Source organism: Oncorhynchus keta, chromosome 17 (genome assembly GCF_023373465.1).
Source record: "Oncorhynchus keta strain PuntledgeMale-10-30-2019 chromosome 17, Oket_V2, whole genome shotgun sequence".
Taxonomy (NCBI): domain Eukaryota; kingdom Metazoa; phylum Chordata; class Actinopteri; order Salmoniformes; family Salmonidae; genus Oncorhynchus; species Oncorhynchus keta.
Window position 1 is genome coordinate 11627621 of NC_068437.1, and position 17471 is coordinate 11645091.

Genomic DNA, 17471 nt, shown 5'->3' on the forward strand with positions numbered 1-17471 from the left:
CCAGACATTGTGAGCCATCATCCCCTCAGCAGCCTCCACTAAACTATATGTATAGCTAGCAACCAGCTGACCAACTAGCTGGATGGGAAATGGTTGTTGAAAAATGGTTGTACATAGCTAAATCTGTCCAGTTATCTAATATAATTGTGAATATCTCTGCTGCTCCTCTTGTCGAAATCAGTGGTGCCTTTGTAGTACTGCGCCTGGTTGGAAAGATCAAAGGAAATCTGAGGGATGTCATTGAAGTGCAAGCTTTTATTTTTGTACATATTTTTAAAATCTATTTTAAATGATAATGATAAATGTATTTCAAACAATAATACACATCAAAAGCAGCTACTGTCGCTGGCTAGCTGACTTGGCAGGCTGTGGTAAATAAAGTACAGTAGCTAGCAATGTGTAGTGGTCTGGGTGTAAGCTGGTGCAGAGGAGTCAGGCGCAGGACAGCAGAGATGAGTAACACACAAGTAAATTTGAAAATGAAAAGTGGATCAGCGATGGCTAGATGGCCGGTGACGTCGACCGCCGAACGCCGCCCGAACAAGGAGAGGGACCGACTTCGGCGGAAGTCGTGACAGTAGCACGTATAGTGCAAAATTTTACGTGCCGTCATTATGTCATGTACCTACCTACGTTATATAGGTATGCACGTCTAATTAGACTAGAATTTGACTAAATTAAACTGGAGGTTAAACTAGACATCGGCCTATACTGATGTTGGCATTTTTAGCTAATGTCGGCCGATTCTGATATGTTCACCGATATATTGCGCATCCCTAATAATAATAATAATAATAATAATAATAATAATAGGAGTAAAATAAAGAACAGAGTTGAAGCAGCAAATGATGAGTGCATGTGTGTGCATATGCTCTGGCCAAACCCATCGGGTTTTGGACTAATCAGACGGCCCGAATGTGTTCGCATTCAGTGAAGGGTCGGTGAGTGGGCGTGGCATAGTGTTTGGCCATGTAGTCAACTCCAATTGAGTCATATATATACCTGGCCTATATCTCGCTGGACTGTGCTCGGTGCTCGGTGTCAAGATGGTTTGTTTGATGTGTCCTTCACATGTGTTATATGTTATTGCTTTCCATGGAGAGAGACCTCTCTCTGTCACTAAATTATGTATGACCATCACTACATCATTCAGAGTACTACCGACACACACACTTTACATGCCTTTGCCTCTAATCTTCTCTGTCTTTCTCTCTCAAATTCCAGCTGCTTTATTGGCATGAAAAACATTGCGTCAATATTGCCAAAGCCAATACAAGCTGTCATCAAGGCAAGGGGTGGCTACTTTGAAGAATCTGAAATACTTTTTTTTTTGTTGGTTACTACATGATTCCATATGTGTTGTTTCATTAGTTTTGATGTCTTCATTATTATTCTACAATGTAGAAAATAGTAAAAAAAAGAAAGAAAGAAAACCCTTGAATGAGTAGGTGTGTCCAAACCTTTGACTGGTGCTGTACATATTTGGCTGCAAGAGGAGCCCTTGCTCCTTCGCCCATTAGTATTTATGGTTTTTCCTCTGGGTTTAATACATTTAAATTAGGAATAAATATAGTAATTTCTGTGAATAATGAATCTCTTGGTGAGATATATTTCTCACGGTGAAGGAGAAAGTGCATCTCTGTTTCTACCTCCCCTGTGGTGCAGTGACCACATACACGCTCCTCTTTGGGGAACCATGTCTTTTTATGTCTGCCGGTTTTTATTGCCAATTGGTGGTCACTCAGCCTGTACTTGGTAAGGATCTGTCTGTGCTTCGTATCTCTGACAGAGTAGAGATAATCAGCATGTTCGTATTATCTGTTTAGGGGCAGATAGCAATCTGGTCGGTTTTGGGATTTTGTTTCGTTTTTCCAATGTTGTAAATATGAGTCCTTTTGATTGGTTCATGATATTGTTTATGTGAATTCTTTCTTTTGAAGCAGTGCTCGTGTCAGGTTGGATGGTTAGGTTCAACACCAGCTGACTGAGAGGGCTCGTTTCTGGGCTCAGCTCTTGGGTTTGAAGTGTTTTCAATTGGAAACTTGAATTTGGACTTGAATTTAGGTTTAGCCAAAATTGTAATAATATTTCTTGTTTTTTCATTACCACTGGAAAGTGGTCAAATTCTGCAGTACATGCATTATTAGTTTGTGCATTTCTATGGACTTTAGGGCTTCAATTGGATGTTTGTCCCACATTTTAAAGTCCCCTAACCTATCTTCCGTAAAGAGCTATTGGTAGGATTACGTTATCAAATATTTTGGTCCAACATCTAATTGGGATGTTGATTTTGAATAATGTTGTTTTTATTGCGTACAATGCTCTGCTGGCAATCACTGCCATATTAAAGTTTCCCAATGTAGATACAGTTGAAGTCGGAGGTTTACATACACTTACGTTGGAGTCATTAAAACTTGTTTTTCAACCACTCCACAAATGTCTTGTTAACAAACTATAGTTTTGGCAAGTCGGTTAGGACATCTACTTTGTGCATCACACAAGTCATTTTTCCAACAATTGTTTACAGACCAATTATTTCACTTCTAATTCACTGTATCACAATTCCAGTGGGTCAGAAGTTTACATACACTAAGTTGACTGGGCCTTTAAACAGCTTGGAAAATTCCAGAAATGTATGTCACGGCTTTAGAAGCTTCTGATAGGCTAATTGACATCCTTTGAGTCAATTGGACGTGTACTTGTGGATGTATTTCAATGCCTACCTTCAAACTCAATGCCTCTGCTTGACATCATGGGAAAATCAAAAGAAATCAGCCAAGACCACAAGTCTGGTTCATCCTTGAGTGCAATTTCAAAACGCCTGATGGTACCATGTTCAGCTGTACAAACAATAGTACGCAAGTATAAACACCATCGGACCATGCAGCCGTCATACTGCTCAGGACGAAGACACGTTCTGTCTCCTAGAGATGAACATACTTTGGTGCGAAAAGTACAATCCCAGAACAACAGCAAAGGGTCTATATATATATGCCGCTTGCTTGTTGGTGCCCCTTGCTTAGTGGTGTTGCAGACTCTGGGGCCTTTCAGAATAGGTGTGTGTGTGTGTGTGTATATGTATATGTATATATATATATACACACACACACACCTATTCTGAAAGGCCCCAGAGTCTGCAAGGGGCACCAACAAGCAAGCGGCACCATGAAGACCAAGGAGCTCTCCAAACAGATCAGGGTTGGGTAATAAAAAAATATCCGAAACCTTGAACATCCCACGGAGCACCATTAAATCCATGATTAAAAAATAGAAAAAAATATGGCATCATAACAAACCTGCCAAGAGAGGGCCGCCCACCAAAACCCAGACCAGGCAAGGAGGGCATTAATCAGAGAGGCAACAAAGAGAACAAAGATAACCCTGAAGGAGCTGCAAAGCTCCACAGCTGAGATTGGAGTATCTGTCCATAGGACCACTTTAAGCCGTACACTCCACAGAGCTGGGCTTTACAGAAGAGTGGCCAGAAAAAAACTTTGTTTAAAGAAAAAAATAAGCAATCACATTTGGTGTTTGCCAAAAGGCATGTGGGAGACTCCCCAAACATATGGAAGAAGGTGGTCTGGTCAGATGAGACTAAAATTGACCTTTTTGGCCATCAAAGAAAACGCTATGTCTGGCGCAAATCCAACACCTCCCATCACCCAGAGAACACCACCCCCACAATGAAGCATGGTGGTGGCAGCATCAAGCTGGGGTGATGTTTTTTATCAGCAGGGAAACTGTTCAGAATTGAAGGAATGATGGATTGCGCTAAATACAGGGATATTATTGAGGCAAACCTGTTTCAGAGATTTGAGACTGGGACAGAGGTTCACCTTCCAGCAGGACAATGACCCTAAACATACTGCTTAAGCAACACTCAATTGGTTTAAGGGGAAACATGTAAATGTTTTGGAATGGCCTAGTCAAAGCCCAGACCTCAATCCAATTGAGAATCTGTGGTATGACTTTAAGATTGCCGTACACCAGCGGAACCCATCCAACTTGAAGGAGCTGGAGCAGTTTTGCCTTGAAGAATGAGCAAAAATCCCAGTGACTTGCAGCTGTAATTGCTGCAAAAAGTGTCTCTACAAAGTATTGACTTTGTGGGGGAGGTGAATAGTTATGCATGCTCAAGTTTTCTGTGTTTGTCTTGTTTGTTTCACAAATAAATAAAATTGCATTTTCAAAGTGGTAGGCATGTTATGTATATCAAATTATACAAAAACAGTGCTTCAACAAAGTACTGAGTAAAGGATCTGAACACTCAGTGGTTCTTTCTTTAAAGGTGAATTTTTAATTTATTTTAATTTTATTTCACCTTTATTTAACCAGGCTAGTTGAGAACAAGTTCTCATTTACAACTGCGACCTGGCCAAGATAAAGCATAGCAGTGTGAACAGACAACACAGAGTTACACATGGAGTAAACAATTAACAAGTCAATAACACAGTAGAAAAAAAGGGAGTCTATATACATTGTGTGCAAAAGGCATGAGGAGGTAGGCGAATAATTACAATTTTGCAGATTAACACTGGAGTGATAAATGATCAGATGGTCATGTACAGGTAGAGATATTGGTCTGCAAAAGAGCAGAAAAGTACATAAATAAAAACAGTATGGGGATGAGGTAGGTGAAAATGGGTGGGCTATTTACCAATAGACTATGTACAGCTGCAGCGATCGGTTAGCTGCTCAGATAGCAGATGTTTGAAGTTGGTGAGGGAGATAAAAGTCTCCAACTTCAGCGATTTTTATTTAATTTTTTTAATTCTTTTTTTTATTTATTTTTTTTGCAATTCGTTCCAGTCACAGGCAGCAGAGAACTGGAACGAAAGGCGGCCAAATGAGGTGTTGCCTTTAGGGATGATCAGTGAGATACACCTGCTGGAGCGCGTGCTACGGATGGGTGTTGCCATTGTGACCAGTGAACTGAGTGAGATAAGGCGGAGCTTTACCTAGCATGCACTTGTAGATGACCTGGAGCCAGGCGAACTGCAAGGCAGTTTGTGGGATGCTACAGAATTCTATGGCACGTTATTTAAGTGTCAGCCATTGTTGTCAGAATGACGCAATTTACCACAATCTGCCACCATCTACCACAAACGGTCGCGGCATAAGCTCAAAACTTTTAAAGGAAGAACCACTGTATGTTAGCAAAAATGTATAAACCTGTTTTTTCATTATGTGGTATTGTTTGTAGATTTAAGGCTGTAACTTAGAAAAATGGAGAAAAAGTAAAGGGGTCTGAATACTTTCCAAAGGCATTGTAAGTGTTCGTATGTCCGAGTGGGATGGTGAGCCATTATGAGTGAGGCACAGTCCACAGTGATCGGCTTTATTTTGTCCATCAACTGTCCCGGGAAGTATTTTCTTGGTAGGAGGGTGGACACAACATATTGATTGTTGGGAACGCTCTGCCACTCTTCTCACTGCCGCAGATACATTTTCACCTTTGGCATGAAGGTAATTTGTTGGGGATGTCAGTCTTATTCAGAAGTTATACACCTGGTGTCAAGGGAGTAATCATTCCTGGACCAAGAACCTCCCATTTGAATCGATAATTACTGCAGTTGTATGGGTGGAGCAAACTGGGAGGCTGATAGGTTGACCTGGGCTGGAGCAGACTGTGCTGGAGCAGACTGTTATATATTATTACTGTGCTGGAGCAGACTGTGCTGGAGCAGACGGGAGGCTGACCTGGGCTGGAGCAGACTGGGAGGCTGGTAGGTTGACCTGGCCTGGAGCAGACTGTGCTGGAGCAGACTGGGAGGCTGATAGGCTGACCTAGGCTGGAACAGACTAGTAGGCTGACCTGGGCTGGAGCAGACTGGGAGGCCGGTATGTTGACCTTGGCTGGAGCAGCTTGGGAGGCCGGTAGGTTGACCTGGTGCAGTGTCATCGGGCTGTGTGGTGGAGGCCATGCTGGTTATGCTGGTCTTAGGTTGTGCCTGTGTTGTACCACGCTGGTGGACATGTTCTCTAGATGCAGAGAACATAATGACTCGCTGCTGGTTGAGGGTGTCAATGTACCTCTCTCTTTGTTGTAGCTCCTCTCTTGTTGTGCTCAGATGGTCTCTGAGGTCATCATTAGTCTGACTCAGTTTGTCCTTTCTGCTTTCTAATTTCGCAAAAGATGCTCTGCTCTCCTCCCTGAACGGTTTCATCTCTTCTTTTAGTTTCTGGACAGTGTCCTCCACTTGAAGCTTGTTCTCTCTATGACCTCTGCTTCAACTAGGGAGAGGGTGTAGTGGAAACGTTGCATAGCAGGTGTTCTTGGTGTTGTAGGCATGTCCTTGGCTCTGTCTGCTGCAGGTAAGGTAGGTAGAAGGACACAGAGAGCTTCTTGCCGGGTCACAGAGGCTGTTGGGGTCTGCTTTTCTCCATCTCCCTCCTTGACTTTTTCCTCGGCTTCTGAGATGAGTTCAGCTTCTACTTTTAGGGTAGTAAACACATTCAAGCCTCCAGGCTTTTGAGAATCATTGCCTTGTATCAATGCAGTTGTCCCTAGTGTCTTTAGAGAACTGTTTTACTTTGATATCTTTTGTCATTTGTCCTTTTTGTCTTTCTGTTGTTAACTAGCTATGTTTTGTTAACTAGCTTCTTTTAGGAGAGTCCCTAACAACTTAAACAATCCAGCTAGCGAAGATAACTGCACAATTTTAAATAAAATATACTTTTACACAAGCTCATCTTCATCGTTTGCTGCTTGTTTTGTCTCCCATTCAGTCTTGCAGTTTTCCGTTTGCTTTTTCCAATGTACTTCACTCTAAAACCATGTACATTTCGATATTTGTAAGAGTACATTTTTTTTCAGCAGCTGCTGCTCAATTTGGATCTCTCTCTCTCTATTATCCACCAGATCTCAATATTTTAAGTGAGAGAATGACTCAGAAACAAACTGTTGTTTCCCAGTTATAGAGCTCTCCCCTAGCTGCACAGTTAGGCAATCTACTTTTATCTCATGTTGTGTTGAACCACAGTAACCCAGAAAAAGAACTGCTAAACCTAGGTTACTCTCTTCTGGAATTGGCAGGATACACCCATTGGAGTCAGATATTCTTCAAAAGGTCCTGATGAATGTTCAGATACCTCTTAGGTTCACAGAGAATACACTAAATACATAGCGGTGGACTACTGTGAACAGCTGAGACGGTTGTCTGTCAGTGAGTAGGTCTGTCTGTCTATTTGGCCACATGGCCATTAGTCTTAACGCTTTAGTTTCCGGTCCTGAAAGGCTGCCAATAGAGATTTGAAACCAATTACATACCTATGTACAACTGGAGCAGCTGAAAGGTAGGAAAGTCAGTCAGTCAGTGGTCTCTGTAGCCACTGGTCAGTGATTTTACTGAAGGTTTCAAGGACTTCCGACGTGAGTTCCATTCTGGAACATTCCAACATGAGAGGATCAAAATGTTCCTCTGAGCCGCTGTTAAAGCATCTGTTCTGCCCCTCCCCTTTTAATTCTGACAGTTGACGTTTTAAACTCTCCCTGGGGAATAATCCCACAATGGACGGTGGTAATCTCAAATTGAGGACACGACAGATTAACCCAGCTAAAGCTGGCCACACACGTGAATACAGAGGAGCAATTTAAAAAGAAAAAACACAAGTAGGTTGGAGATGGTTGATTGTTGCACATCAGACCTAGATTCAAATGCTCTTGAAATGATTTAAAATACTTTATCAGTGCTTGATTGAGCTTGCCTGTTGCTACGTAACGAATAGAAAAGTCAGAAAAGTGCAAAACCCTGGCCACGTGACACTCCAGAGAGACTAAAGAAAACACTCAAATTCAACATGTCTGTTGCACATGTATATAGAAAAGCTAGAAAATATCTACATTTAGTGTATATGTATTTAAAAGTTCTTCCTAGAGATGTTTGTGGAATCTACTGGATATCTCCCTCATGCCAACTTCTTCGTTCCCACGTGGGGAGGTATTTTGGTGCAGGATAGGAAGTGAGGGTACAGAGTTACAGATGTTGCATTCCCCCGGGGCCACGTTCAGTTCCAAAATGTTCTAGAATGTTGCAGATAGAAATTCCATGAATAGAGCTGATGTGATTCCTTCTACGTCAGAAAGGCATGTTTTGTTCTACATAGCATATTTCTATCTCCATGTTCCAAAAAGTTGCATCCTGCTGAACACTGCGTGGGTGTCGAGGGAGGTATCAGGTATCGTGTCTCGACGACCAGCCGTGCATCTTCACTCTGTTCCCCTCCCTCCCTGCGCCTCCCTCTAGCATCAGAGGTGCGTTCAGTAGAGCGTGCTGTTTTTGATCATTCAGCTAGAAATATGCTATGTGGAACCAACATGCCTCTCTGACATGTAGAATAAGGAATCACGTCGGCTCTATTCATGGTATTTCTATTTGGAACATTTTGCAACTGAACGTGGCCCAGTTGTCACCTCTCACCCCTGACAGCTGAGCTGGGCATCGCCCAGATTACTGTATTTGATCTACACATCAATTATAAAAAAGTGTGAATTTACTCTGTGCATTCTGTACCTTGGGTTGATGACCTGCGTGAATGAGCAGAATGTCATTGGGATCCATAGAGTATAATCCTGACAAAACAGCGTAACATATAATAGTCTTTTTTTTTTAGGATGCCATTCACATTTTATGTTCCTGTGTTTTAGACAGTTGTCACGTCTCCTCTCACTTCCCCTCTCTGGCGCTCGTTTGTCGCCAGTTTGGTTCATTATTACGCACACCTGCCGCCATCGTTACGCGCACCTGTGCTTCATCACCTTCCTGATTACCTCCCCTACAGTATATCTGTCGGTCCCTTTGGTTCTTCCCCGAGGTGATATTGATTCTGTTCCTGTGTTATATGTCTGTACGCTACTCGTGTTTCTTGTTTTGTTCCATGTTTCATTTATTATTAAATTCACTCCTGACTCCTAGCGTACTCGTTACAGCAGTATATACAGTGCCGGTCAAAAGTTTGGACACCTACTCATTCAAGGGTTTTTCTTTATTTTTTACTATTTTCTACATTGTAGAATAATAGTGACGACATCAAAACTATTAAACAACACATATGGAATAATGTAGTAAGCAAAAAAGTGTTCAACAAATCAAAATTCTTCAAAGTAGCCACACTTTGCCTTGATGACAGATTTGCACACTTTTGGCATTCTTTCAACCAGCTTCATGAGGAATAATTTTCCAACAGTCTTGTTGGCTGCTTTTCCTTCACTCTGCGGTCCAATTCATCCTAAACCATCTCAATTGGGTTGAGGTCGGGGGATTGTGGAGGCCAGGTCAACTGATGCAGCACTCCATCACTCGCCTTGGTAAAATAGCCCTTACGCAGCCTGGAGGTGTGTTGGGTCATTGTCCTGTTGAAAAACAAATGATAGTAACACTAAGCACAAACCAGATGGTATGGCGTTTCACTGCAGAATGCTGTGGTAGCCATGCTAGTTAAGTATGCCTTGAATTCTAAATAAATAATTGAGTGTCACCAGCAAAGCACCATCACACCTCCTCCTCCATGCTTCATGGTGGGAATCACAAATGTGTAGATCATCTGTTCACCTACTCTGCGTCTCACAAAGACACGGCGGTTGGAACCAAAAATCTCAAATTAACTTTTAACAAGGCAAAGTTGTCATCAAAGCAAAGGGTGGCTACTTTGAAGAATCTCAAATATAAAATATATTTTAATTTGTATAACACTTTTTTGGTTGCTACATGATTCCATATGTGTTATTTCATAGTAAAGAAAAAACCTTTAATGAGTAGGTGTGTCCAAACTTTTGACTGGTACTGGATGTCTGTGCCACTACGGCAATCTAGTTATTTTGTCACCATTTTGTTCTTTCTGTCCCTGAGTGCTTGAACACAGGTGAATATGTAGAAAGCCAATGAACAAATGAAGGGATATCATTATGTAATTCCTGTAAATAATTGGGTTTGGATTTAGCATGCTTCCAGATGCCTCTCACGTAGCCTAACTCTCCTCTGGGATGTCAGCATTGGCACCTCTCTCTGTCTCTCTGTCTCTGTCTCTCTCTGTCTCTGTCTGTCTGTCTGTCTGTCTGTCTGTCTGTCTGTCTGTCTGTCTGTCTGTCTGTCTGTCTGTCTGTCTGTCTGTCTGTCTGTCTGTCTGTCTGTCTGTCTGTCTGTCTGTCTGTCTGTCTGTCTGTCTGTGTCTGTCTGTCTGTCTGTCTGTCTGTCTGTCTGTCTGTCTGTCTGTCTGTCTGTCTGTCTGTCTGTCTGTCTGTCTGTCTGTCTGTCTGTCTGTCTGTCTGTCTGTCTGTCTGTCTGTCTGTCTGTCTGTCTGTCTGTCTGTCTGTCTGTCTGTCTTTCATTCATGTTCACCCCTCCTCTTCTTTGATTACCCCCTCTCTCTTTCCTCTGTCTTGTTCACCCCTCACCTTTCTCTCTCTCTTTCGCTCTCTCTCGCTCTCTCGATGCCACCTCTAGCAGGTCGTCTCTTCTGTACGAACAAACTGTCTCACATTCACCCTCAGTTGTCGTCTTGCAAGGTCGACTCTGAAATCTCATTTACAGAGATAGGAATAGCAGTTGCACCGCAGGAGGACTCCGCTCTCGTGTGTGTGTGTGTGTGTGAGGCGCCGGTGTGTGTTTTGTGTCTTTGTGGTGTGTGTTCCAGAGGAGCTGTGCAGCGTTTTGCACGTGAGAGCGAACAGACAAAGCTGGCCTGGCAATCAGACGTGGGTATCAAGGATGTTTTTTGGAGACAGCAGGGGAACAGGATGCAGGAATTTGTTACCGGCGAGCTTTCCGCTGGCAATGCTGCTTCTCAGGAACGCGAAGAGTGCAGCTTTTTCCCTTTAACTGGACTGTAATTACCCTCCTCCTCTCTCTCCTTTCTTCTCCCTCTCCCTTCTTTTTCTCTGGATCTGGTATTGGGAGCCAGGATGTGAAAGAGAAGAACTACCAGAGCGGAGGTCACGTTCTAACTCATCGAGACCTGCCGCTGGAAATACATCAGTGTCCTACAAAAGAAACAACATGCTCTGAGAGATTCTCTCTCCTTTTTTTCTTGTTGTCCTCCTCCTCCTCTTTTTCCCCTTTTTTCCTTTCCTGTGGTGAGTTTCCCCCCCGTAGAGTCCCGGTTCCAACATGTCCTTGGCGTTCTGTGGGAACGAGAACAACTCGTTGGCGTACAACGTGGACAGCGGCGTTCTCAACAACGGCTGCTTCCTGGACGCGCTCAACGTGGTGCCGCACATCTTCCTGCTCTTCATTACCTTCCCCATCCTCTTCATCGGTGAGTGTTACCACGAGGTGAGAGCCACACGGCCTCACAACCACAAGAGCGGGAAAATATGTTGACGGACGCACGCACAAGCATAACTGTCCTATGGTAGCTCATTACTGAGCCATTCACTCCGTTACTGGGTGCTTTATGTTGCAATGAAATGATCTGTAATCGCTGGTAATCAGTGATGGTGTCAGCATATGCTAAAGGGAGTGTACCGAGCTGTAGTTATTTTGTTTTGTTTAACTAACTATGCATTAATTCATTTTGCATAGGAATATATAGTCCACGGTACAGTTTATAATAAATGCCATTTAGCAGAATCTTTTTATCCAAAGTGACTTACAGTCATACATTTGACGTATTGGTGGACCCGGGATTTGAACCTATAATCCTGGCTTTGCAAGCGCCATCATCAACTAAGTGTGTCCCCTATGCTCAAACCATTAACATTCTAATGGGAACATGACCCTAGGTGAAGCATGGTGGGGGTGGGAGGCTGGTTGGGACATATTCCAAGAAACCCCTCGTTGTGGGAAGCATTTTTATTTTTGACAAACAAATGTGACCTTTCTGCTGGAATTTAGACCTCGCGAGCAGGAGCTGGAACCAGAATCTACTGTAGGGTCGGGTTGCACAACCCTGCTCGCCTGCCAGTCTGTTCCACCTGGCTACCCCTCCAATTCCACTGGTGTCATCGTGACCGGCTGGCCACCTCTGCGTCATCAATGTGTGACAAGTTCACTGTGTCCCCCGTCCCAGTTTTGTAATGTGCTGTGACTTTCTTCAGCTGTTATCATTCCTAGACCCATTTTGTGTCCCTGTGACTGCTGGTGAAGTGACTCTTACGTGCTTGGCCATGTGTCATCAGTGTGTGACTGACCAAGTCTCTGCGTCCCTGCGACATTGCGACACTGTTAGAGAGAGAGGCTATCTGAAATCCAACCCTATTCCTTTTACAGTGCTCCACTGGCTCTGGGAAAAAATATGTGCATTCTAAAGAATGGGGTGCCATGCCAGATTTACCCCGACACTACTAAGGACTGGAATAAACCCATTAGCTAGAAGGAAGATAAAAGATGGAGCTAGTACAAAGCGAGAATGATAGGTATGAATAGGAGGGGGAGCTGAGAAAGAGCTCAAACGATTCATAAATTTTTTCCTTTATTTAACTAGGCAAGTCAGTTAAGAACCAATTCTTATTTTCAATGACAGCCTAGGAACACTGGGTTAACTGCCTGTTCAGGGGCAGAACAACAGATTTGTACCTTGTCAGCTCAGGGATTTGAACTTGCAACCTTCCGGTTACTAGTCCAACACTCTAACCACTAGGCTACACTGCCGCCCCAAAGTGATTAACGAGAGATACTCAAGGAAATATGTCGCTGGTTTCGGAGGATTCGAGCGTTGTTAAGGACAACCAACCCAATCAACGAAACAAACGAAAACCAAGTTGGCCAAGCGGTATCAAACCAACTCCAAGCAAGAGGGCGCGTGTGGAGAGGGGGTAGAGGTTTATGGATGTTGACTTGTTGAAATCCATCAATGAAATGCTTGCCAAACTTGATATCTTGGTTGTTCTACAAGAAGACATCAATACATTACGTGCCAGTCTGGAATTCAGCCAACGTCAGATTGATGACGTAAGGAAAGAGAACACGGCACTGAAAGGTACTGTAGACTCTATTCCTGGCAAGGTGGAGGTGGTGCAAAGGGAGAACAAACAACGTCAAATAAACCTTGCTTGATGTACAACGTCGATCAATGCGGGACAATCTAATCTTTTCAGGGATACTGGAGAATGACAACAGCGGAGGCTGTGAGGACACTGCCCGAGACTTTACGTCAACTCAACTGAAACTTGAGAATGACAACAGCGGAGGCAGGGACTTTACATCAACTCAACTGAAACTGAGAATGACAACAGCGGAGGCTGTGAGGACACTGTCCGGGGTCAACTCAACTGAAACTGCCCACTGAGAATGACAACAGCGGAGGCTGTGAGGACACTGTCCGGGACTTTACATCAACTCAACTGAAACTGCCCACTGAGAATGACAACAGCGGAGGCTGTGAGGACACTGTCCGGGACTTTACGTCAACTCAACTGAAACTGCCCACTGAGAATGACAACAGCGGAGGCTGTGAGGACACTGCCCGAGACTTTACGTCAACTCAACTGAAACTGCCCACTGATGTCGTGCGCAATGTCTCTTAGACCACGTTCTCCAGAGTCCATAGAATGGGCAAGGCCTCTGGGAATAGACCACGTTCTCCAGAGTCCATAGAATGGGTAAGGCCTCTGGGAATAGGCCACGTTCTCCAGAGTCCATAGAATGGGTAAGGCCTCTGGGAATAGGCCACGTTCTCCAGAGTCCATAGAATGGGTAAGGCCTCTGGGAATAGGCCACGTTCTCCAGAGTCCATAGATGGGTAAGGCCTCTGGGAATAGACCACGTTCTCCAGAGTCCATAGAATGGGCAAGGCCTCTGGGAATAGACCACGTTCTCCAGAGTCCATAGAATGGGTAAGGCCTCTGGGAATAGACCACGTTCTCCAGAGTCCATAGAATGGGCAAGGCCTCTGGGAATAGACCACGTTCTCCAGAGTCCATAGAATGGGCAAGGTCTCTGGGAATAGACCACGTTCTCCAGAGTCCATAGAATGGGTAAGGCCTCTGGGAATAGACCACGTTCTCCAGAGTCCATAGAATGGGCAAGGCCTCTGGGAATAGACCACGTTCTCCAGAGTCCATAGAAGAGTAGACCACGTTCTCCAGAGTCCATAGAATGGGCAAGGCCTCTGGAATAGACCATCTCCAGAGTCCATAGAATGGGCAAGGCCTCTGGGAATAGACCACGTTCTCCAGAGTCCATAGAATGGGTAAGGCCTCTGGGAATAGGCCACGTTCTCCAGAGTCCATAGAATGGGTAAGGCCTCTGGGAATAGGCCACGTTCTCCAGAGTCCATAGAATGGGTAAGGCCTCTGGGAATAGGCCACGTTCTCCAGAGTCCATAGAATGGGTAAGGCCTCTGGGAATAGGTCACAGGCTATTATTGCATGTTTTGAACATTTTAAGCAAAAGTAAATGGCGAGATTTTGGAATGAATGATCACTTCCCCACCGAGATCAATGAAAGGAGAAAATAAACTATATCCCATCATGAAGGAAAAGCGTTGCCCGAATCCATGAGTCTCCACGGTGATGGATAAACTTTATATCAACGGACAATTGTATCAGGACTCTAGAGTATGCTGGTCATTTATGAACATTTGAACATCTTGGCCATGTTCTGTTATAATCTCCACCCGGCACAGCCAGAAGAGGACTGGCCACCCCACATAGCCTGGTTCCTCTCTAGGTTTCTTCCTAGGTTTTGGCCTTTCTAGGGAGTTTTTCCTAGCCACCGTGCTTCTACACCTGCATTGCTTGCTGTTTGGGGTTTTAGGCTGGGTTTCTGTACAGCACTTTGAGATATCAGCTGATGTACGAAGGGCTGTATAAATAAATTTGATTTGATTTGAGTAACTATTTTAATCCAATGTTCAAATCTGTAACAAATACTGATAATAAATAATAATAATCTGATAATCTGTAATAAATACTGCTCTACTGATCTTCACTTGACAAGGGAAGGGTTGCATATAGCTCAGGTTAATGTATGTAGCCTTCCTAACAAAAAACGTCAGGTTTTTAACATGGTCAACATATGTAATATTCATATTTGAGCTTTGACCGAAACACATTTAGATGCATCTGTAAATGATGGGCAAATTAACATTCATGGATATAGTCTACTGAGAAGAGAAAGGAATAGGAATGATGTGGGTATAGCACTGTACATTCAGAATCATATACGGTGTCCTATCTGGGTTTGACCAGGCCACAGATAGTAACAGAGATGTATTTATCTTGTGTGGTTTTAATATAAATTGGAAGGATCATAATAATTCAAATATAACTCAATGAATGAGATATGCCCGAGAGCTGTGGTTTGAAACAAATGGTCAGGTCACCTTTCGGCAGCCAAATCTAAACTACACATTTATTAACAGTATTATAGAACACTATGTAATTATGCAGTTAAATTAAATCATAAGAAAAAAATCTATTTTTACAAAAATGATTTTATTAATTGTAAAAAGGTATGGAATACAGTTAAGGGCTTCCTTGGTACATCCATCTCATCATGCCCATCTAGTGTGGAGGTTGACGGATGAACAATAACAAAACCAGCTGATATTACCAATCATTTTACATGTATATTTTTTACCAAGAACATTTATTTACTGCGCGATACTGTAAATACCCATTCTTCCAAACAAGCTATTGTCCAATGGATTGATGATCATATTATGAGTGAACAAACCTGCTCTTTTCGTCTATAAATGGTGTCAGTAGACGAGGTGTTAAACCTGTTGAAGTCATTACCCAATGGTAAATCTACAGGTTAAATCTTATGGACAATTTTTTACTTCGCTATGCTGCTCCCCAGATTGCAGCTCCATTGAAATACATATTTAATTGGTCACTGGAAAAGGGGACATTTGCAAATGTATGGAAGCATGCTAAACTGTGTCCAATCCAAGACCGCAAAGAACCCATTACTCCTGCCAATAGTCGACCAATCAGTCTACTCCCTTCCCTCAGTAAGATATTGGAGGGTATTATGAGTAGACAAATATGGGAGTATATGGAAAATAATGATCTTATCACAGCCAATCAGCATGCTTATCGCAAAAAGCATTCCACTTCCACTGCATTTGTTGACATGACTGACCAGTGGCTCAATGCTATTGATAGTAGTTGTGGGTGTACTATTTTTAGATTTTAGCGCAGCATTTGATTTAGTGGATCATTAAATATTTTTTTGAAGGAGTCAGCATTGAATTGGGTACAGTAATATCTAACTGACAGGAAACAGTGTACCTATATCAATGGGTCGTTTTCTTCCCTTCATGCGTTAAACTGTGGAATACCGCAGAGCAGCTGCCTTGGGCCACTTCTTTACTTAATATATACCAACGGCTTTCATGAGCCCTCATCTGAAACTCAAGCTACTATATTTGCGGATGATACTATAGTTTATACAGCAAGACAATCGTTTCAAAAGGTACAGCATACTCTACAAGTAGATCTGGGAAATATCAAGGAGTGGGTTTGTCTGAACCAACTTGTTTCGAACACCAAGAAAACCAAGGTTATGTTGGTCTGTTCCACCAGGAAAAGGCCAACACAGCATGGGATACAATTAAGTATGGGGGGAGTACAAATTGAGGAAGTGGCAGAAACCACACTACTAGGAGTGCTGCTAGACACCTGCTTAACATGGTCGTCTCAAATAAATCATCGATGTAAAAAAAAAAAACATTTTCTATGGCATGGCATGATCGGAAGGATAGCTAAATATTTACCAGGGAAGATTTTTAAGCAAACAACCCAAACATGAATTGAGAGTCAGGTGAACTACTGTTCTGTACACCATTTAGAACGGCCAAACTCTATTCACAGCAGTATTCAGTTGGTAAGAGACAGACATTCATGTATTATCATGTATTATCCAGACAGAAAAGAGAAATAGGCAAAATAACATTTAGACTTGGAGCAATAAAGAGATTGAATAATTTATCTGAGCTAACCAGAAATATTTCAATATATAAATTCAAACAGCACTTTAGAACCATTTAAATATAATAAATTGGAAGTTTGTGCAGGACTATGGCAGATGAAGGAACCAATCTATAATTTCAGACTGTTAAGAGTATTTATCTGGTCAATATGTCAGTGTATTATGCCTGTTTGTTACAGTGTCATTATGTGAAAATGTGATTGTATTAGAAATGGTATTTGAATGTTTAAGGACTCGTGGAAGATTAGCTCCAAAGGACGACTAAAAGAGAAAATCCTCTTCCTCTCTCTCCCTCATTCATCCTCCCTGTCACCTTGAGCCTGTGGGAGAATCTCAATTGCATTTCCTTGATCCCTTTGCACCCTCTCACCTCCTCAAAACCAATCGGATGAGAAGGTCAGAGGGAAGGTGCCTAGTGACCCTGAGAGATGAATCTCCCGCTCAGCCATGGGCGTCGTAATGTTTGCAGAGCTTCAGTTACACACACAGCATACTAATTAACTTAACCTCCCCAACAGATATTATAATGTAATTAGTAGGGAGGTGTTGTCGGGAGCAGCAGTTGGATGCATTGCTAAGGAAACCCATAGCAATTAG

The 17471-nt window shown here is 42.9% G+C and overlaps 1 protein-coding gene across 5 annotated transcripts in view; it reads left to right on the plus strand.

The window, feature by feature from the left end:
• Positions 1-17471, plus strand: part of LOC118396446 (ATP-binding cassette sub-family C member 8) — a 125166-nt gene that overhangs the window by 4325 nt on the left and 103370 nt on the right. For 2 of the 5 annotated variants that reach the window (XM_052465485.1, XM_052465486.1), the window contains exon 2: positions 11091-11253. The exons of 1 other annotated variant lie outside the window; for it this stretch is intronic. In XM_052465485.1, the coding sequence (XP_052321445.1) occupies positions 11091-11253 (163 nt within the window). Of the gene's footprint in view, positions 1-10899; positions 11254-17471 lie in introns of all 5 variants that reach the window. 2 more of the 5 variants (XM_052465488.1, XM_052465487.1) reach the window with 2 other exon arrangements.